At 41.7% G+C, this 21,994-nt stretch overlaps 1 protein-coding gene across 7 annotated transcripts in view; it reads left to right on the top strand.

Moving 5' to 3' along the window:
* The window catches only part of TBC1D30 (TBC1 domain family member 30), a 185,369-nt gene extending 166,499 nt beyond the window's left edge, over window positions 1-18,870 (top strand). For 5 of the 7 annotated variants that reach the window (XM_033959125.1, XM_033959127.1, XM_033959131.1 and 2 more), the window contains 4 exons: window positions 4,899-5,038; window positions 9,066-9,272; window positions 15,023-15,082; window positions 17,576-18,870. In XM_033959125.1, the coding sequence (XP_033815016.1) occupies window positions 4,899-5,038; window positions 9,066-9,272; window positions 15,023-15,082; window positions 17,576-18,348 (1,180 nt within the window). In that variant the 3' untranslated portion in view covers window positions 18,349-18,870. The remainder of the gene's footprint in view (window positions 1-4,898; window positions 5,039-9,065; window positions 9,273-15,022; window positions 15,083-17,575) is intronic. The other 2 variants (XM_033959126.1, XM_033959130.1) reach the window with 1 other exon arrangement.
* Window positions 18,871-21,994: the final 3,124 nt, after the last annotated feature.

Below are 21,994 nucleotides of genomic sequence, written 5' to 3'. Positions count from 1 at the left end.
TTGGTAAAACCATGTTGACTGGGATCCCTTAGATTCCCCTCATCCAAGATCGTGTCTAATTCACGTTTAAGTAGTGTTTCCATGAGTTTACACACTATTGATGTGAGACTCACTGGTCTGTAATTCGCAGCCTCTGCCCTGCAACCCTTTTTGTGCAGAGGGACGACATTAGCTGTTTTCCAGTCCAGGGGGACTTTCCCCGTACTTAGGGAGAGATTGAAGAGCATGGCTCAGAGAGCCAGGACATCAGCCAGCTCTCTGAGCACTCTTGGGTGCAAATTGTCTGGTCCCATGGCTTTGTTCACCTTGAGTCTTGACAGTTCGTTGTAAACATCAACCGGTGTGAACTCAAATTTCTGAAACGGGTCTTCCGCGCTTGGCGTTGCCTCCAGCTGTGGCCCATGCCCTGGTTTCTCGCAGGTGAAGACTGAGCAGAAGTATTCATTCAGTAGATTGGCTTTATCAGAATCTGCTTCCAGATAATTCCCGTCCAGTGTTCTAAGGCGTACAATCCCGTCTGTGTTCTTTTTTCTGTCACTAATATACTTAAAGAAGGATTTGTCACCTTTTTTAATGTTCTTTGCTAAAGTTTCTTCCACTCGAAGTTTGGCCTCCCTGACTGCTGTTTTGACCGCTGCAGACCTGGTCCTATATTCAATGTTAGCTTCCCCTTCCCCCGTATGTTTGTAGGAGAGAAATGCTTTTTTCTTCTCCTTGACGAGGTACGAGACCTCATCTGTGAACCATTGGGGTTTCTTATTTCTTTGTTGTTTATTTACCGATTTTATGTAGCGGACAGTTGCCTCGTGTAGGATCAATTTCAGGGTTGACCACAAATCCTCCACACTATCAGTCACTGCTTTGTCCTGCAGCATTTGATGGACGAAATCTCCCATGCGTGTGAAGTCAGTGCCCCGGAAATTGAGTACCTTCATTTTTGTTTGTGATCTAGGGAAGCCCTTCCTAAGGTTGAACCATACCATGTTGTGGTCACTGGTGGCTAGCGTTTCTCCTGCTGAGACCTCCGAGACACTTTCCCCATTTGTGAGTACCAGGTCCAGGATCGCCTGGGCCCTGGTGGGCTCTAGTACCATTTGATTGAGCCGTACTCCCTTCATGGACGTTAATAGCCTCCTGCTACTACAAGTCGTTGCTGAGAGTGTGTTCCAATCTGCATCAGGCATGTTGAAGTCCCCTAGCAGAACAGCGTCCCCCCGTAGAGTGATGTTCTCTATGTCTTCAATTAATTCCGTGTCCTTTTCCTCTTCTGTATACCACTCCAAGATACAGGCATTTTTCTCTGCCTCTGGCCAGGTTTACCCAGATGGATTCCCCGGTGTCCTTAACATCTGTGATCCTGGTTGTTTTGATGTTCTCTTTGATGTAGAGGGCTACCCCTCCTTCTAACTTTCCCTCTCTGTCTTGGCGAAGCAGGTTATATCCTGGTATAGTCATATCCCACCCATGAGAGTCTGTGAACCAGGTTTCGGATATTGCCACTACGTCCAGGTCGGCATTCACTATTTCTGTTTCCAGTTCTAGAAATTTATTCCCTAAACTGTGTTCATTAACATACATAGCTCTCCACGCTTTGTGTTTGCTAAACCCCTGTGGGGAGTTTCCCATCTGAGTCAAAGTGTCTCCTAGTGAATCTTTTGCAATGTGGGTACTTACCTCGGACTCAGAAGCGGAGATTTGGCTCACCTCGTCAGGATTGTTACTTACTGCCCTGGTATATAAGTGGGTACCCTCCCCCAACCTACCTAGTTTAAAGCCCTACTAAGCAGGCGGGCTAGCTGATGTCCGAAGACGTTCTTACCTCTGCTGGTCAGGTGAAGTCCGTCTGGTCCCTGAAGTCCCTGTAGCGCCTCTCCATGGTTCAGGAATCCGAAGTTCATGTCCCGGCACCATCCTTGCAGCCACTCATTTGTTCTCCAGATCCGCTCGTCCCTGGCCTTTCCCTTGCCCCTAACAGGAAGAATTGAAGAGAATACTACCTGTGCTCCTGACCGCTTCAGCCTCTCCCCCAAAGCTCCGAAGTCTCTAGGTATGTCTTCCGGGGCGTTCCTGGCTGTGTCATTCATTCCGATGTGGATGAGCAGCATGGGGAAGTGGTCTTGGGGTTTAAGAAGTCTATTAAGACAGGCAGTCACATCTCGTATTTTGGCTCCAGGCAGACAGCATATCTCCCTCGATTCCATATCCGGCCTGCAGATTGGTCCCTCGGTGCCCCTCAGCATGGAGTCCCCAATAACTATTACCCTGCGCTTCTTTTGGGGGGGGTCGATCCGGTGTCCCCAGAGATGGAGCCATGTGTTGAACCTGTTCCTGTTCAATATGTATAAACATACCACTTCATAGGAACAGTGCCTCCACTAGCATCACTTTTTCTATATAAGAAATAGACTCGAGAAAAGGCCTCAGAATCGGAGCCTACGCACAGTCTTGATCACAGACTGAAGGTGTCAGCGTAGTTTTTTTTAGCTCCTTAGCTCAAGTCATTGGCCAAAAAACCCAAGAATATATTTTAAATATTTTAAATCTTTTTAAATAGTTTTTATAACTTTTAAATCATTTTCAATAAATGTTCCTGTGTCACGTCGGTAGTCTCTTCCTGCAAGGCCTGGAATCTGTTCTTCAGGTTAAGTTGTGGAGTCGATGTGGAGCTACCCTGGTAAGAGAAAGAAGAATTAGGTGAAGAGAGAGTAAATAGGGGGGGGGGGTCTCCTATGTTTGCCCGTGGAGGAGGTCACTAGCTGCCAGGAGTCAGCATCTCCAGCCATCTCCTGGACTCCAACAGTTGTTTTCAATGTCGGCGGTCCTGATGTCTCAATGAGGGATCTGTCACGGGCCTGTTCGGTGATTTGGGACAGCTCCTGCATTACTCCATCGATATAGGCCTCATCCTCTCTAATGTTTCTCAGGCGTTTCACTTCCTCCCTGAGGCTCAAGACAACTGCGAAAAACAAGAAGGCAGATCGGTTCTTCAGACAAAGATATGAGCCTGAAAGTTCAAGTCTAGACGCCCTAGTTCAACAATGAACTGAGATGGGGCTGCTGTATGTGTTTCCCCCTTGGCCCGTGATAGGCCGGGTGATCCATTCATAGCTTATCACATGGGACCAGTGGTTCTCGTAGCACCAGATTGGCCCAGGCACCTGTAGTATGTGGATCTTGTATAACTACAAAAGGAGCAAAGTCTCAGACTCCAAGTGCATCCAGACTTACTCTTGCAGGGGCTGATTGCTCTAGAAGATCTGGGACACTTTGATCTTTTGGCATGACTCTTGAGCATACAGCACTAGTCCAGAAAGGATACTTCGATGTAGTCATTGCTACTCTACATAGAGCCAGAAAACTGAAGATGGTTTCAGTGCATGCTAAGGCATAGGAAACATTTCAGCACTGGTGCAGCAAAGAACAGTTAGAGCCGGGCAATGCCCCCATTTTGTCTGTGTTGTCCTTGACAAGGGAAAGACAGTGGCATCCCTTAGAGTTCAAGTAGCAGGACTCTGCTGTTTTCAGGGCTAAGAGAAGAGAGCTTCACTAGCAGCCCATCCAGACATAGCTAGGTTCCTGAAAGGTGCACTGAGGCTCCAATTTGAGAACTGTTTCCATCCTAGAACCTTAATATAGTCCTACAGGGGCTCAGCAGAGACCTGTATGAACCCTTACAGGAAGCTTCCCTTTTGGATCTGATGGTTAAAGCAGTCTTCTTGGTTGCAATTACTTCTGCCAGGAGAGTTTCCGAATTGCAGGCCCTGTTTTGGAGGGAACCATTTCTCCAGATCACGGAAGTGTGAGTGACCTTTCGTATGATTCCCTCCTTTCAGCTGAACCTTTAGGCATTCCATCTCAACCAAGAAGTTAGACTGCCAGTATTTCACCCCACAGGTCCAAAAAAAAAAAAAAAAAAGACCTTAATGTCAAGATTGCTATTGTGTTACCTTGAGTTAGCTAATGAGTTTTGTCTCTCAGACCATCTTCCATGTTAACCAATCAGGTGAGATGATATAGACCTGCTTTCAAGGATACCCTCTCTAGATGGATTCATAGAGCTATATCCTCTACCTACATCAGTTACAGGAAAACAACTACTTGTCTACTTGTATTTGACAAGGGGAGTGGACTCCTCTTGGGCAGAAGCTTGAACAATTCCACTCGAGGAGATTTTGTAGATCAGCAACCTGGTCTTCCCTTCATAATTTCTGCAGGGTGGATGTAGCAGCATGAGAGGATGCCACTTTTGGTTCCTCAGTACTACGAGCAGGCTCCTCTATCCCACCTGAGAGTTTGGGGACTGCTTAGCTATATCCCTACAGTTCAGCATACCATTCCTAAAAAGAGACTAGGTTCTTACCTTGATAATATCTTTTCCAGTAGATAGGAATGGTATGCTGACACCACCACCCCCCAGCAATTATCTAATGCGCCTACTTTCTGATTTAAGCATTATCAGCTTCAAAGTTGAGATTTCCTGTCAGACTATGGGATTATGAAGAGTCTCTATATATACTTAAAAGGGAGAAATATTTCAGCTCCATAAATGTTCAGGCTCTTACGTTCTTGTTTAACATGTTTCCTTCAGAGGCTTGTTAATGATTTCCTTGCATTACTGTTCATTCAGTGATTGTTTTACATATATCTTAGCAGATCAGACACTTAGTTTTGAGGGCGTTCCCTGTACCCCTCCTTCTCCTTTCTCTTCCTATAGGGCTGTTGCTGGCTTTGATATGAACTGAATAATGCAACAAAGGAGGAGGGGGAGATAAAAAGTTATGATTGATATCTTCTGCAGAATGCTCACAAGCAGGCATAGAAAGCCTGATGGTTCTGCATACCATTCCTATCTACTGGAAAATTTATTATCAAGGTAAGAACCTAATCTGTTTTTTTAGAAGGCTGAACAAAACTCGAGACAGTGATGAGGAGAATGACTTGGATGATGAAGATATTATAGCTAATGCTCTTGGCTGCCTTGGACCTTTCAGTGGACTTCTAACACCAGAACTGCAGAAATACCAGAAACAAGGAAAAGGTAATTACATTAATTGATTTGCGAATGGTGCTTATATTAACATTATTCCAGATCATCTGTCATTTATATATTTTCTGTACATCCAGAGTAGGGTTACCATATTTGTAGTAGTAAAAAAATAAAAAAGAGGACACATGGCTCCCATTCCATTCTGCCCCCAGCCCCACCCCATTCTGTTCCGCCCCAGCCCCAACCCCACACAAACTTCATCTCCTCTCCTTCCCTGAGCTTGGTGCCATGTCTGGAGAGCCTCCAAACATGCGCAGATGTGGCATGATGAGCCGGGGTCCTCTAAAACCTGGACAAACTACAGGGTTTTCCAAATCCATCTGGACACCTCTAAAAAGAGGACATGTCTGGATAAATCCGGACATCTGATAACCCTAATCCAGAGATTTTATTTTCACCAGACAATTTCTCCCTCCTCCTCCTGTATAAGAACATAAGAATAGCCATACTGGATCAGACTGTGGAGGAGTGGCCTGGTGGTTAGTTAGCTGCCTCAGCACTAGTGCTGTCCGATTCACGATTTGAATCGATTCTCCGATTCACTTTGGATGAATCAATTCGAATCGGTTTGTTATTGAAGAAAATTGGACTTACTGATTCATTGGCCCCCTTGCTTGAGACCTGTTAGGGCTTTCTCTCTGCCACCGGAGTCCTTACTTATGATGTAACTTCCGGTTTTGCAAAACTGGAAGTTACATCGAAGCAAGAACTCCAGTGGCAGAGGGAAATCCTGAACGGATCTCTAATGCAGATCAGTGGCAGCAAGGCTCTCTCCTCTCCTCCCTGGCCAGGCAAAAGCGGCGGTAGCAAATGCAATTCACTACCCTGCTGCTATTCTGGGCATCTTCTCTCCATTCAGCCGCCCAAGCGGAAACAGGAAGTTTTCACTGAGGGCAGGCTGCAGTGGAGAGAAGACGCAAGGAGTGGTGGCAGGCCTCTTCCCAGATGCATCCCTCCTGCCTCTCTTTGGGAAAGGTGCGGGGGTGTGGTAGTGGTGGGGGCTTAGGAGTGCCAGGGGGTCTACAGGTTTGGGAAGGTCTACTGATGTAGGGGGATCTGGAGAGAGGGGGTGTCACAGGTTGGGGAGATTGGGAAGTTCCAGTGGGGTGGTGGCAGGAGAGAGGCACACTGGCTAACCCTAACGAGGAAATGTCCTTGTCCCAGCCACTCCGATGTGTCTCACATTTATGTGCCTTAGAGAGATGGTGTAAAGCCTTTTTCTTTTCCGTCTAAAATCTTTAATAATTGTGCTACACCACAATAAATATTTTGTGTACCATAAAAAAAATTAAAAAGGTAGATGGAGGGAGAGGGGAGATGGGGAGTTGGTTGACTGGAGGAGAGATGGGGAGAAGATAGATGGGAGAAATGAACTTGGTGGAGGGGGGAAAATGGATGGTGGAGGGGGAGATGGACTTGGGAGAGATCATGGAGAGGGGAGATGGGGGAAGGATAGAAGAAATAAGGATCTAAAAACAGGAGAGGGAGAAAGATGGTGGACAATGGCATTTAGGGAGGGAAGGAACAGAAAGGAAGAGAAGTTGGACACAAGGGATGATGGGGGGGATAGAGATACTGGATAGGAGTGTAGTTAGAAAGAGAAAGGGAGAGCTGGTAGTGAAGAAGGGAGAGATGCTGGATGATAGGGTAGTTGAGAAAAGGAGAGATGGTGGATCTGGGCAAGAGACCCTGGCAAGCAAGTTATCAGAAGATGTTTGTTGCAGAGCCTGGGACCAACATGATTTGAAAAATGACCAGACAACAAAAGGTAAAAAAAAATAATTTTATTTTCTGTTTTGTGATTATAAAGTGTCAGATTTTAAATTTGTATCCTGCCTGAGCTGAGCTAGGGTTTAACAGAGAGGAGAAGTGTTTGTTTATTTTGTTTACACCACAGTACCAGTGTGGGTAGGATAGGGCAAAGAGGGTGAAGAGGCTATAAAATAAACTCACCAGGATGTTTGGAAAAAACACCCAATTGTGCAGGAAAATCAAATCAAATCAAAAAATCAATTCAATAGGCTGCATCGAATTGAATCGAAATATTTTTTCCTGAATCGTGCAACACTACTCATCACCCTGAGGTTGCAAGTTTGATTCTCACTGCAGCTCCTTGTGACTTTGGGCAAATTATTTAACACTTCATTGTCCCTGGTACAAAATAAGGTCCTGTCTAAAATATGTAAACTGCTTTGATTGTAACCACACAGGAAAACAGTATATCTAGTCCCATACCCTTTATTCTGTTCCCACAGAGGCCAATCAGGTCACAAGTACCAGGCAGAAACCCAAATAGTAGAAACATTCTAATGTGTACCCCTAAATGTCCTCTTTTCAAGTATACTGCACACTGAACTATGCACTCCTGGATGACTGTTTAAAAGTTAGTTAGTTAGTTTAAAAGGTGCTGCATCCCTTTTTTAGATTAGATTTCAAATATTTTTATTGAGATTTGTAGTAAAATAGAACATAACATATAAAACAGATGTGGTAGCTGCCAGTGTACGATAACATAAGTAGACCAATAGGGTAGTCAGATAGCATACAAGTAACACAAGTAATGAAAAATTTTGTAATCACACATGGCAACTCCAACAGAGTCAGAAGGGAATCCTGGAGAGGGTAGAGAGATTACCTTGCTCAGTCAAAAAGTAACGACAGGGAGCATATAAGAAAGGTATTTCACAATGCAATACTAGTAGTAGAAAGACTTCAAAACTTAATATAGTGAAGTGTATAGCATAATTTCAAAGAAATAACGGGAATGTCATTGGCAATTAAGAAAAGTTCACTATGGGAGCCCAGATCTTATGAACTGTATTTTGTCTGTTAGAGAATTCTGCTGCTTTAACTTCATATAAGTGTATCAGGAGTACTGTATTTCACCAGAATGTGACATTTAATAGATCTGCAGATTTCCAATTATGTAGGATCAAGTGGCAAAAGTGTGGTATTCTATTAGCATTTAATCTCTAGAACCATAAGTTAGATTTTTAACTAATATCTGAGATGAAAATAACAAAAGAAAGGCTGGCTATGTGATTCAGGCCATAACTGAATCTAGCTTCACATTCTGTGTCTGTTGGACCTTAGTACACTATAGCGGTAATAAGTTCAGAGCTCAGAAGGGAAGGAAAACAGTTATCATTGAGGTGATGGTGTTGAGGGCATGTGTCTCCAGCCCTTGAACTGGCAAAGGTTTCCTGAAAGAGAGAGAGAACCAAAAATTTCTGAAGTGAATAGCTAATATGTATTTGCCTTTTCAGGTTTATTTAAAAATTTGATATACCGTAGCCTTATCAAAATTCAAAACGGTTTTATATAATATATAAAAACAGGGTATAATAAGAACATACATGAACGTTCATGAAGAGATTCATCCAAAGTGGTTTACAATACATTGAATAGAAATCAGGTACTCTTAAGTATTTTCCTTATCTGTCCAAGCAGGTTTATAATCTGTGATACCTGGGGCAATAGAAATATAATTTGTAAGTATTTTTTAAAAGTAGGAAACAGTACTGAAGTGATATTGGTTAGGTAGAAAATGTGTAGTGCTAATAATCCTTTTCTTGCTGAAATCAATCCTGTGTAATCCTGGCAGATGGATGGCTACCTGTCATATATAATGTCTTTAGCATTTTAGTTCTATAAACTGAGCTAAAAAGAAAGAAAATGGGCCTATTTACTTTATTCATCAAGACTAAATGAAACTTGTGGAAGTTTAATATTAAGGACCTAAACCTAAACATTTTTGATTGCCCCAGTGTCCTCCTTTGTCCAAGTTGACCCAGAAATGCTAGTATACTCTCTCTCTCCTCTTAGATATTTTTGGTTTGTCATTGTTTTCAGTTGGAGGGGGGAGGAAATAAGACAAAGAAAAAATATACTTTTTTTGGTCAGGTGCTTTAAATCTCCATGTAGAAGTGTAACTAATTTATTCCCTAAGGCAGTGTGCCCTGAAAAGTTTCTGCAGGCGTCTTAATGGAACTGACTTCCATATTGTTTTCTATTTCAGAACATAAGGAAGAACAAAACCTGGTATCTAATAATATTGCAGAACTAAGTCCAGGAGCTGTTGATTCATATCGAAGTGAATACCATGCTGCCTTTAACAGTATGATGATGGAACGTATGACCACAGATATTAACGCATTAAAGGAACAGTATTCTAGAATTAAAAAAAGACAGCTGCAGCAAGTTAACCAAGTTTATATTCGAGCAGGTAATTGCTTAAATCGTTGCTTCCTAAACTGGGTTATGATCACTTATGGGGTCCCCCCGAAATCAATGGATCTCCACTCTTCCTCCCTCTAGAGTTCTACTCCAGAAGACAGCAGCAATCTGTGCACAATCTGAGAGCCTGTGTGCATTCTCATACCCTGCCACATCCTGCATGGGCTTCCTATTATTACTACTTTTACTATTGTTAATTATTTCTATAGTGCTATAGAACGGAAACCCATTCGTTAGGGTCTGAACCTACGAGCATGCCCTGACCTACTGCACTGCTGTTTACCTCTTTGTTAATGAAGTTTTACTACATTATTTGGTTATAAGCTTTCAAATGTTAGAATGGGACTATATATTTGAGCAAGTGCTGTTCTCTATACAAGTATGCTGACAAATTTCCAGGCACCAGAGTTCAAGGCACAAGTTTTATATACAGTTATACAAAGAAATTAGATTTTAAAGAAACCTCAAATCTATTCTTATTTTCCTAATTATCCCCCCCCCCCTTTTTACAAAAGCATAGCGTGGTTTGTAGCACCAGCCGCAGTGGTAACAGCTCCGTCGCTCATAGAATTCCTATGAGCATTGGAGCTGTTACTGCCACGGCCAGCGCTAAAAACTATACTACACTTTTGTCAAAGGATGGGGTAAATTTAAGTGTGCCACAGCCAGTCTTTTATCTAACTGATGTTGAACTAGCAATAACTCACTATCCAGGTAGGTAGAGTTTCATATTTGCACTTTAAGGGGTGGAGTCAGTTCAGGTTCTGTTCAACTATATATGGATTTTAACAATAGGGGTTAATGTGGCCCTGATCGGAAAGTTAAGAATTTTTAACAACTTTAATTGAATCACTAAACTCAGAGAGAAGCATCAAGATGCTATTTGAAAGGTAATAAAAGAAGCAATGAAGGAGAAGGATAGGCAGAATAAAATTACAACTAAGTTAATCCCTGGAGAGAACAGCAGTGCTGAAAATCAAGATGACGGTATAAGCAGAGCAATGCTCACCTTGAAACAGAGAGCGATGACGTTAGTACAAATATTGGAGAGCAGCTTAGAGGACGTAAACAATTGGGAGGAAATATTTTATCACTCAGAGAATAGTTAAGCTCTGGAATGCATTGCCAGAGGTTGTGGTAAGAGCGGATAGTGTAGCTGGTTTTAAGAAGGGTTGGACAATTTCCTGGAGGAAAAGTCCATAGTCTGTTATTGAGAAAGACATGGGGCAAGCCACTGCTTGCCCTGGATCGATAGCATGGAATGTTGCTACTCCTTGGGTTTTGGCCAGATACTAGTGTCCTGGATTGGCCACCGTGAGAATGGGCTACTGGGCTTGATGGACCTAGTAAGGCTTAAATTCTTATGACTCGCTACAAAAGTTGCTCCCCTGGCTACCTATAGCAAAAAGCAGCCTGCGGTGGTGGCCAAGGTCAGCTGCCCTTTGCAGAGGCATGCCTCTTTGCATTTCCTCCTGGGAGATATTACTAATGTCAGCATTTATGGTTTGGTGGGGGAGGTAACTGCAATGGACTCCCAGTCCAAGGGTATTGGACTGTGACTCAGCAGAAGTGGTCCATAAATTGCCTGGAACTTAGTCATTCATCTTGCATTTCAGGCATTAGAGAAGTTTCTGTAAGGCAAGGCAGTCGGAATCTTCTCGGACAATGTGACAGAGGTGGTATATGTCAAGAGGCAAGGAGGCACCAGAAGCACCCCATTTCACCTATAAGCTCAAGTCCTCTTCCGGTGGGCAGAAGCTCATTTTGTAGGTGCTCTCAGCCATGCATATAACAGGAGTGGAAAATGTACAGGCCGACTTTCTCAGTTGGCATACTCTTGACCCGGGGAAATGGTCACTGTCTCCATGGGTGTTCAATGCCATAATTCGGCGGTGGGGGCCTCCATAGATGGATCTGATAGCCTCAGAAGTAAGATGCCTCTTTTTTTTTTTCCAATATGTTTTTTATTGAAAATGTTTTATATTGCAAACATACATGCCAAACAAAACAACAGTGCAAAGTCAACAGCAGACAACACAAGAACCTCCATGTTGATCCTTCACAGAGGCAAACTATCCAGGATTGGTAGTCCTAGGGGCACCCAATTGTCCTCACAGACCTGGTCCATTTCCAGAGAGACAAAGGCCTTATACTGTCAGTCCAAGTGGATCTACTTACTCAGGGACCAGTTTCTATTGAGAATCCAGAAAGTTTTGGGCTTATGTCATGGCTCTTGAGAGGGCAGCCCTGATGAGCAAGAGTTATTCAGAAGTGGTTGTCACCAGGTTGCTCAGAACTAAGAAACTGTTGACAGTGGCAGACTATGCTATGCTAAGGCCTTGGAAGTCCTTTCAGTACTGGTGTGCTATAAAGGATGTAGAGCCTTCGCAAGCTTTGATTTCATTGCAGAAGGGACTTTAGAAGGAGCTGTCAGTAGGATCTAGCAGGCCTTTCCTGTTTCCAAGCTCGAGCGGAGAAAGAGGCTCTCTAGCCTTCATCCAGATGTTGCCCAGTTTTAAAGAGGCTCCGGTGCGTTCCCCTTTCTCTTCCTGGAACCTTAACATTGTGTTGCAAGGTCTCAGTACAGCTCCATATCAGCCCTTACATGAGGTTTTCCTGTTGGATTTTACAGTCAAGACTTTGTTGCTGGTGGCAATCACGTTATCGAAGCGAGTTTCCATGTTACAAGCTCTTTCCCCTGCAGGGAGCCATTCCTTAGGATCATGGAAGTAGGACTCTCCTTACAGTTCCATCTTTTTTACAGAAAGTAGTCTTGGCATTCCACATCAATTAGGAAGTCCATTTGCCCACTTTTCGTCCTATGGGGGTCTAAGAAAAAGGATAAGGCATTATATTTGCTGGATATCAAGTGAATGCTTATCCGGTACCTCGAAATGACCAATGAGTTTCGCCTTTTGGATCATCTTTTTGTTCTGACCAGTCTTGCCAAGAAAGGAAGGCCAGCGTCTAAAACCTTGATTTCCAGATATATTAACATGCCCATTTCCTCCGCATATGTAGGCTGTGTTAAACAGCCACTGATCACATTGAAAGTGCACTCTACTAGAGGAGTAGCTGCTTCATAGGCGGAGACCAGGGCTGTCTTGCCCAAGGAGATTTGTAGAGCAATCACATGGTCTACCCTCCATACTTTCACCAGGTCCTATAGGGTAGACATAGCTGTCAGGAAGGATGCTGCTTTTGGGGCCTCAATTTTAAAGGCAGGTGCAGTGGGCCCTCCCTAGATTCTGGGGACTGCTTTGGTACATCCCTATCATTTCAGGACCATTAGATGCATTGCACTAGAAAGAAAGATTAAGTTCTTACTTTAGTAATCTTCTTTCTTGTAAATGTGTCTAGTGGTCCTGAAGCTCTGCCCTGTGTATGGGCTTTGCCTGCTTTCTGCCTTAGGAGCAATCTGGATTTGAAAAATTCTCTGTCTCTCAGAGGAGCTGAGAGGACCAAAGAAAACCAAAAAGATGATGCATAGAAAAATCCTCAAAACCATACAGTATGGGTTAAGTCTCTGCTTGATAATAGGACAATCGAGTAGCTACAAGCTCTATACATGGTTAGTGCTAGTTTCACAAGTTCAGATGTTATAATGTTAATTGCTATGTTTGTTACAGAGCAAAACAAAATTGTAGTGTTGGGGATTTTCCCCTGTTTCCCTCCTTCCAGTTATGTCTTTCATTACAGTGCTACTTGATTGCTTTTGTACAAACTGAGGGGGCAGGAGCAGCTGGTGGAGTTGTAAACATGATTGACAGTTTTCTGCAAGCAACTTGCTAGTTCAGATACAAGATCCTATTGTTTCTGCACCACTAGACACATCTACAAGAAAGAAGATTACTGAGGTAAGAACCTAATCTTTCTTTAAACATTGTGACCAGGCCCGTCCCTGAGTAGGTGGGAAAGCCTGGCTCAGACCACAAGTAAGAATTTTGAAACGCCTTTTATGTGGTTGTATGAAGGAAAACCCGGATACCGGATTTCTTAGAAAACAGTATCAAGTTTATTAGTGTCCCCAAATAGAAATAGAAAGAAAAATATTCACCATTGGTTCCTTAGACTCTGTTATAGCTCAGTCCAGGTGACTCACATGGGTTTTAACTGAAGAACTGGATAGCCCATCTCAATCAAAAGGAATATAATTCAAACTCAAAAGTTTACATTAGTCTAGTGCCCTCCCAGTCTCATATCCCCTCTGGGATTTATCAGTCTCTCAAAACTACAGCAACTTATTGCTTTATAGCTGAGCATAGCTTGTGCCAACCTTTCCACATCTCAGCTCTTTTGTATTCACGCAAGCTTTTCTCACCTAATTAGGCAGGGCTGCCTCAGCTCTGCATGCAGTCATGCTTTGGCTTCAGTGTGAAAAAAAACAACGGAAAAACTTTCTCTAGGAAATCAGCTGAGGACTCTCACACACAGTACCCTCCCAGGTCCATGTCCTCCTCACTTATACTATCACCAGGGTCACTATACATTTCCCATTCACCCTCATGGGAACTCTGGCTTAGCATTTCCACATTCCTCCCCGGCTGTACATCCCATCCCCCTTCCTGCATGTCTGCCAAATCCCCTGTAGCATTTCCATGGGGGTAATCTTTCAGCCTTTCTCTCTGGGGTTTAATCTGTAAGCCACTATACCTCCCGTGTGTGATACTGCCTCTCCTTGTGAGCTGGCCTCCTGCAAAACGTCCCTGCTGGGGCTTAGGCAATGTGTCAAAGCTGGAATCTCCGTGGGCTGTTTGGCTTCTGTAATCAGAGCCAGCTGTGTCCTCCCCCTTCCACTCTAACTGACTTTGCCTTTGAGACTTCCTAGCCTGCAAACTCCGTGGGCTGAATCCACCCCTTTCCAAATTGGTGTCAAGTTTCTTTCTGCTTTGGGGAAAGAAGTGATAGGGGAAATTCAGAGCCCTCCCTATCTGGCTCTTGAGCTGTTCTGGGACCGGCCTTTTCTTGCATTCTCTGGGCTGAGCCAGCTGTTCTGGCTCCAGGCCGGGTTTTACAGAACCCTGTGCTGCATGTTGGGAAGTTTTAGCAGTAGTTTTCACTGTGACAGGAGCTTCCCTGTCACAACATGGATGACCCAAGTCTACAAAGAGTGGTTGGTAAGGTTCTAGTCACCTTGTTCGGCAGACTGGATGGACCATGAGGATGTTTGTTTTTCTGCCGTCATTTACTATGTTACTGTATTTATTTTCAACATACTTTGTGGAAGAAGCAGAGTGAGAGAGAAAGAGATGAGAGCCTTTCAGATGCATCAACTAATGGAGGAATAATGGTGCAAGAACAGCGACTAAAGAATGCACTAAAAGCATGATTGGAGAGATAAGGGGGGGAGGCAGTTCAGAAGAGTCACTAGCAAAACTGTTAAATCAGTACTTTACTGAGTTTATTGGAACATTATGCTAACCAGGGCCACATTCAAATAATTAAATATGTTGTCAATTGCTGGGCCGCATTGGTCCATGAGTGAGTAGTCAAGTGGTCAGGATATCCACAGTGCATATGCATGAGATGAGTTTGCATATAACAGGGAATATATGTAGTTTCCTGTCCCTGAGCTATATAAAACAACTGTCATTCTTTGTGTAATAAGCCTTGGTAGAGTTTCTTGGTCAGAAGTTAGTAACCAGTGTGAAATCAGTTGAAATTACACATGTATTGTAATGACAGAAAAAAACAAAACCTTAACATTTCACAACCAGGTTATCATTTTTCTTTTATCAGGATTTGAAGATGAAAAGCACCCAGGGATCGCACTAGATCCCAGGGACTGGATGAATGATGGTATTTCAAAGATATTTTTGTTCTTTGGGTATATGGTGCTTGGCTCCCTCATTGAAGACTTAACATCTCACAGTGTCCTATGATCTGGAACAACATAAACCTACTTTGATTAGTAGAAGTATAAATTTTTAAATTATTAACTGCATTTAAAATATCTCTTATTGAAACTAACATTCGGTATGCATATACAAGCAGAATTTACAATGAAGATAAAATTCTGTAATTCAAAAGCAAATGTTGTCCATTTCACAGTTTGCTGTATTCTTTTTTAAAATGTATTTCATGTTCAGGATGAATTATTAAAAAATTTTAAAAATGTTCTTAATTACTAGGATCGAGGTTCTAACAAACAGATTAGTCTCTCCTTCCTTCATAGCGAGAAGCATCTACAAATTTATGGAAAGTGTTCATATCTCTAAGAAAAAAAGGAGGAAGATCAATGTGTAGAGTTTGAATTTGAGCATTTATTCCACTTAAAATGGAGAGATATAAAAATAGATTGAGTTGAGCCACAGCTGCAAAAAGTATGAGCTAAATCAAGCTCCTCCCCTTCCCCTAGGGAGAACTTTTACTGTGCGCAAGAAGGTTTTAGATAACTACTGTCCTAATCTACTGTTGTGATGCAGTAAAATAAAATATTTTGGAAAGGAATTGGAAACTGTGACATGTCCAATTAAAAAAAAGAGTAAATTGGAAACTAATCCCCTCTTTTACTAAACCCGATAGCGCGGGCTGATATGTTAAATGCTCCCTATGCCCATAGAAATTGAATGGGCATCTACAGCATTTGTCACACAGCACGTGCAGCTTAGAAAAAGGGGGCCTAAGGCATTTCAGCTTGGAATTTTAAATTGGCTCATGCCAGTTGCAGCACTTTTTAAAGATTCTTGTTAGTTTGGGATACTTTGGCTTTAATAAATGGCTCTTTTTTCCTTTTCCACAAATTTCATTTATATGTAGGGTTTCTGATTTTAGGTTTCAACCAATAAACAACCATATAGCACCTCAATTCAAAAAAATTAAAGATCATTTCCACTCCTGCTCTGTCTTGTATTGTATCCTCCATTCAGTTTTAATGCCCCTTCTGCCCTGAAAACTTTGAAGTGACACAAATGCACATTTCATACCACTAGAAAATGTACTCATAAATAGCACCTGTGATCTGAAGACACCAATAAACACTGATATTTTTTGAACCCTTGAATGCCTAATTTACTGGAAAATAAACACAGATTTATAATTTATAAACACCTAAGAACAGAAACCCTATTTATATTTTGAGCCCTGGGGTAAAATTCAAAAATGGTGGGGTAAGGATGTGTTTGCCTACACTCCAAGTCATCTATGAGATTTTGGCTTTGTCATTTATGCAGTTTTATTTCTAAATAAGAAAACAAGTCTGTGGTTTCCAGGTAGCCTGTGCTGTATATTTAGGAATATAGAAATATAATAACAGGAAAATTAAATTTTTACATTAAGGGGCCCTTTTACTAAGCTGCACTAGGTGCTAACTTGCACTAAAGTGTCCTGTTTTAGTTGTGTTGTCTGCACATGTTGATGGTGTGTTAAAATTTTTTTTTTCTTTTTTTTTCAGGGGGCGAGATGGGGTGGAGAGTGGGCATTCCTGCACGAATTAGTGCATCTATATTGCTATGAGTTAACTGGCTAGCGTACGGTTAATGTGTGAGCCCTTACCACCCCCTACAAGGAGGCAGTAGGTGCTCACGCATTCATTTTTTTAAATGGCCACGCACCCAGCCATATAGTCAAGAAATTATAAAAAGCCTTTTTCAGTGCCTGTACAGACAACGGACATAGGGCTCCTTTTACTAAGCTGCATTAGCAGTTTTAGCACATGCTTAGCGTGCGCTACATTGCCGCACGCACTAGACACTAACGCCACCATTGAGCTGGCGTTAGTTCTAGCTGCGCAGCTTAGTAAAAGGACCCCTTAGTATATGGGAAAGTCCCACATTAGGACACACCAAGCTCATTTCCTAGCACAGCTTAATAAAAGGTCCCTAAATGTTTTGTATAGACTTAAAAAAAAAAATGATGTTCAGAATGCATATTTAACCTCTTGTTTAATTTTATTTGACTGCAAGTTTCTAAAGTTGCATATTTAATGTAATGCGATATTTAATATAAAATAACATGAGTTCAGATATATATAGTTTTTGAACAAGGAGAGGTCAATAAGGTAAATTTAAATATAGCATCAAAACAGATTTTATTGTTTCATGATATTATGAGTATTAATTGGCATAAACAGAATTTGACAATTTGCCAAATATCACACAGGTGACAGGAATTTGCAATGTATGAATGAGGTAATATTGGTATTTTTGATCCATTGATACAGTGAATTCCACTATCTTCAATCCCTTAACTTTCCCTTATTAAACACTAATCTATATAAACAGTTGGCAGCTTGTTTTGAAGGTAATTGATGGCAAATATGGCAGCATATTTTAAATTCTGTTTTCTTTTTAGATAAAGGGCCAGTCACAAGCCTTCTGCCTTCTCAGGTTAACCATACACCAGTGATAAACCATCTTCTATTGGGGAATAAAATAAAACCAGCTAACAGAGCTGCCAAGAATGCAATTATACATACGCCAGGATACAAATCATCGCCAATACCCTCTGAAGATGTTAAGACAAAGCTAAACTCCCCATGGCGCACTCACATCCGAGTACACAGGAAAAACATTGCACGTGCAAAAGAACAGTTAGGCTATGGAGATACTATAGGACTAATAGAAGAGCAGAATGAAAGTACCTGTAAAATCCAGAGTCCAAGACCAAGTAATGACCTGATGAAAAATTCTGAGTCTGCAGAGAGCACGCATAACAGTCCAGATGACAGAACGGTTATGAAAGTTGATGGGCAGTCTCCTGAGCCAGTTTATAGGGATGCCAATGCAAATATGACTGTGATTCAGCACAAATTAGAAGGGCTTGATCTTAATCAAAACAATATCAAAGCAGAGCAGATCCTGAACCAGCCAAACCAAAGAACTGTTTTGGGTTCACAAGGCAGTTTTTGTGAAAATGGATCATTCAGTAAGTCTCCCCAGATTAGCAGTCCTAAATCTCAAGCTTTTAGCCCTTTTCCCAGTGTTAAACCACTTCGAAAATCAACTGCAGCAAGGAATTTGGGGCTATATGGACCCACTGATAGAACTCCAGCTGTACATTTTCCTCAAATGAGCAAAAGTTTCAACAAGCCTGCTAGTGGCAATAGTGGAAGTAAGAAACGATGATGAAATACCAGCATTTTACATTTCTAGAACTTTTCATTTCCCAGATCGTCTTGATGCCATTTTGTTAAATTGCGTTGTGTTAACGCACATTCAACATAAGAAAAATGGCCTGATGCAGGATGTGGTAAAGCATTTTGTGATAGTTTTTCCATCTTTGCATGATAATTGGATGGTATTTATATTTTTGGGAAGGGCATGGAAGCGCTATTTAGCTAGTACAGACATTAGCATACCTCGTATGCTAACTGAATAATGCTGATTTTTGCACCTCCTAAATAGTAGGCAGTATGTGCTCCTACACAAATTTTATTCAGTGGCCATGCACAAATGCTAACCCTATTAGCACATGGCCAGAAAAAGTTATAATTGAAAGATCAAATTTACAGCTGTGCTAGAAATGGTCTTAATGTATGGCAAAGTTCCACATTAGGATGCACTAAGCCCGTTTCTAGTGCAACTTAGTAAAAGGGCCCCCTATATTTGTTAAACTAAAAAAAAAAAGATATAAATATTACAAAAAATGTATGAAAATACATAATGCATTTAGGCTAGCTATAATGTGCTGTACTGCTATACCACTCTAAGGGCTCCTTTTACAAAGATGCGCTAGAATTTTTAGCACACGCACAAAATTACCATGCAGTTGCTGAAAATCTATCGCCTCCTAAAAAGGTGATAGTGGCTAGTGCGCTCGGGAATTTAACGTGCGCTATTGCGCGTGTTAAGGCCCTAGGGAGCCCTAAATGCAGTATACAGAATCAATTTGATCAGTAGACACAGAGAAAGATTATAAATACAGTCAAACCTCGGTTTGCGAGTAACCCTGTTTGCGAGTGTTTTGCAAGACGAGCAAAACACTCCGCAAACTTTTGACTCGCAAACCGAGTGTTGACTCGATTTGCGAGCACCCCCCCCCCCCCCCCGATAACCGGCATCGCTTCTCCCCCGCTCCGCAAAGGCCCCCTCGTTCCAACCGGCACCCCCCTACCGCGCGAACCAGCCCCCCCCGCCAGTACAACTTAAATTTACCCACCTCCCCGTCTAGCACCAGCACCGGAACGCAGGCACAGTTCGTGTGCCTAGAAGATCTTCCGGCTTCCTGCTTCGGGTCATAGACAAAGTGTGCCTTTGTCCCGGCGCACTTTTGACCTGACACCTCCAGCTTCTGCCTGCCTCCCTGCCTTGAGCATGCATCTGCGCATGCTCAAGGACTTCTATTCTCCCTTTCGCCGAGAATCTCGGCGAGAGGGAGAATTAGAAGTCCTTGAGCATGCGCAGATGCATGTTCAAGGCAGGCAGTCAGAAACCGGAGGTGTCAGGTCAAAAGTGCGTCGGGACAAAGGCGCGCTTTGTCTATGACCCGAAGCAGGAAGCCGGAAGATCTTCTAGGCACACAAGCTGTGCCTGCGTGCCGGTGCTGGTGCTAGACAGGGAGGTGGGTAAATTTAAATTGTACTGGCGGGGGGGCCGGTTCGCGCGGTGGGGGGGGGGCGGTTGGAGCGAGGGGGCCTTTGCGAGCGGGGGGGGGAGCGATGCCAGTTATCGGGGGTGGGAACGTATCAAAGCGAGTTCCATTATTTCCTATGGGGAAACTCGCTTTGATAAACGAGCATTTTGGATTACGAGCATGCTCCTGGAACGGATTATGCTCGTAATCCAAGGTACCACTGTATTCTAGGTCTAAATAAAACATTGTGGTATACATTTAGAAATTTGTTTTGGGTTTTTTTTAATTTAAAACTGAGAAAAAACTGTAAAGAAAAAATATTTATTATTTCTAGCACACTTCATTTAGTTGGGTTGGTGTTTTAGTTTTTTGTTTTGGGGGGTTTTGTTTGGGTTTTTTTTTTTTTTTTTTGCATTTTATAGCAACTTGATCTATTCTTAGTAAAAAATAAAAATGGAATGTAAACAAATGTGCTGTTCATTACTATTGATTTTCTATAAAAAGCCACTTCTTGTCATCTGAAAAACTGCTCAGCATTATAGAAGAAATGAGGACATCTAGTCCATATGCTCTCAAAAACTTAAATATATTTAACTGTGGAAATGCTGAGGTGTATGACAGTTGTGTATCTTTGCCTGTCACTTTGTTTTCCTTGGCTAAAGGGTATTATTTGTATCTATTTACCTAGAGGCCCCAATAAGCTGAGGACCAAGGATTTCAATAAAATATATGCATACATTCTTTTTCCAGTTTCTCAATGCTACATAAATTAATGTTTGGAAGTAAAAGGTAGCATTTGTTTCAGTTTTGATAAAAACAATATTAACCCATTATGGGTCAGTCATATAGTAGTTCTATATGCTTTATTTTTCATCTCAAAGTCTCAAGTGCCAGAAATGCCTACAACATTGGTAATGTGACAAGAGTATGCTAGATTAATAAATATCTGATGTGTCAAAAGTGTATGCAAAAGCTTGCTTTCTCCTATTATTCATTTCTCTAATTCATTTCAGTAATAAAGTGTTTAAAAACTTGCTTTATTGTTTTTGTGCTGTATGGAAAAATTTTAGCAGATTTAAGTTTGACATATACAAGTCTATTAAAAGACAGTTCTAAAATAATTGTGAGGTGATAACTTTTATTAGACTAAAAATTAAGATGTAGGTTTTCATGGCTACTAAGATCCCTTCAGTAGCCTTAAAACTGTCTTGAAATCCTTACAAAAGTATCCCCTCCATCCCGTACATTTTTCTTCTTTTCTTTTAACTAATATGATATTTCTACCACATAGTAAACATTCTGAAAGTGTTATAAAGTCATTAATTTGGAAAGATTATTTTTTTTATATATATTATATATAAAAATAAATAATCTTTCCAAGTTAATGACTTTAATGCTCCAATGTGTAAGGTTAGTGGTCTATAAAACTAATAAATGAAATGAAATTGTAGGCTGGGCTTCATAAAGGAATTGAAAACTGGATATAAAAAAAAGAAAACACTGTCTGCAAGGTAATTTATAATAACTAGATTATGACAAGACTGTATTTTTTAATACCCATAAGATAATTTTATAAACATCAGTAAACTGAGACTATACATTTCTAGAACTGAAGGAGGAATAGGTCTTGGACAGATCATACATCTGAAGGGTAGTTCTATAAATTGGGCACATATATGTCTAGAATACTAGCACTTATCCGCATATGAACTAGCAGGGTGTCTAAGCTCTATTCTGCAAATAGGTTTCTTTATAGCATAGGTTCCTATTATAAGGCCTTAGAGGGGAATTCATTAAGGGGCATTATGGCCTTAACACATGTTAAGGAAATTAGTGCCCACTAAATACTGAAAGCTCAAAGCTATAGAATAGGCTTTGGCATTGTCCAGATTCTTTAAATGGCAAAGCGGCATCCACTGCATGTCAATTAAGTTAGGTGCTATTTGTAGAATCAACTTAGGCAACATTAGGCATCCTAATGGTAGGCATCAGCATATTAAGCTAGGGTTTTCTTGGACTAATATACCGATGCCTAACATAGATGCCTGACTCAATCCATGCCCAAACTCTGCTCCTAACCAAGCCTGCCTCATTGTGAAAACGGGGAAAACTGATATATGTAGATTCTAGAATGAAAAGCTGGAAATGGTTACTCATCTCGTAGCTGGTTGTGATGTTTGAGTTGGAGAAACATTCTGT

This window comes from Geotrypetes seraphini, chromosome 9 (genome assembly GCF_902459505.1).
Source record: "Geotrypetes seraphini chromosome 9, aGeoSer1.1, whole genome shotgun sequence".
NCBI lineage: Eukaryota > Metazoa > Chordata > Amphibia > Gymnophiona > Dermophiidae > Geotrypetes > Geotrypetes seraphini.
Note: the sequence above shows the minus strand (reverse complement) of the source record. Positions and strands in the feature narration are given on the sequence as shown.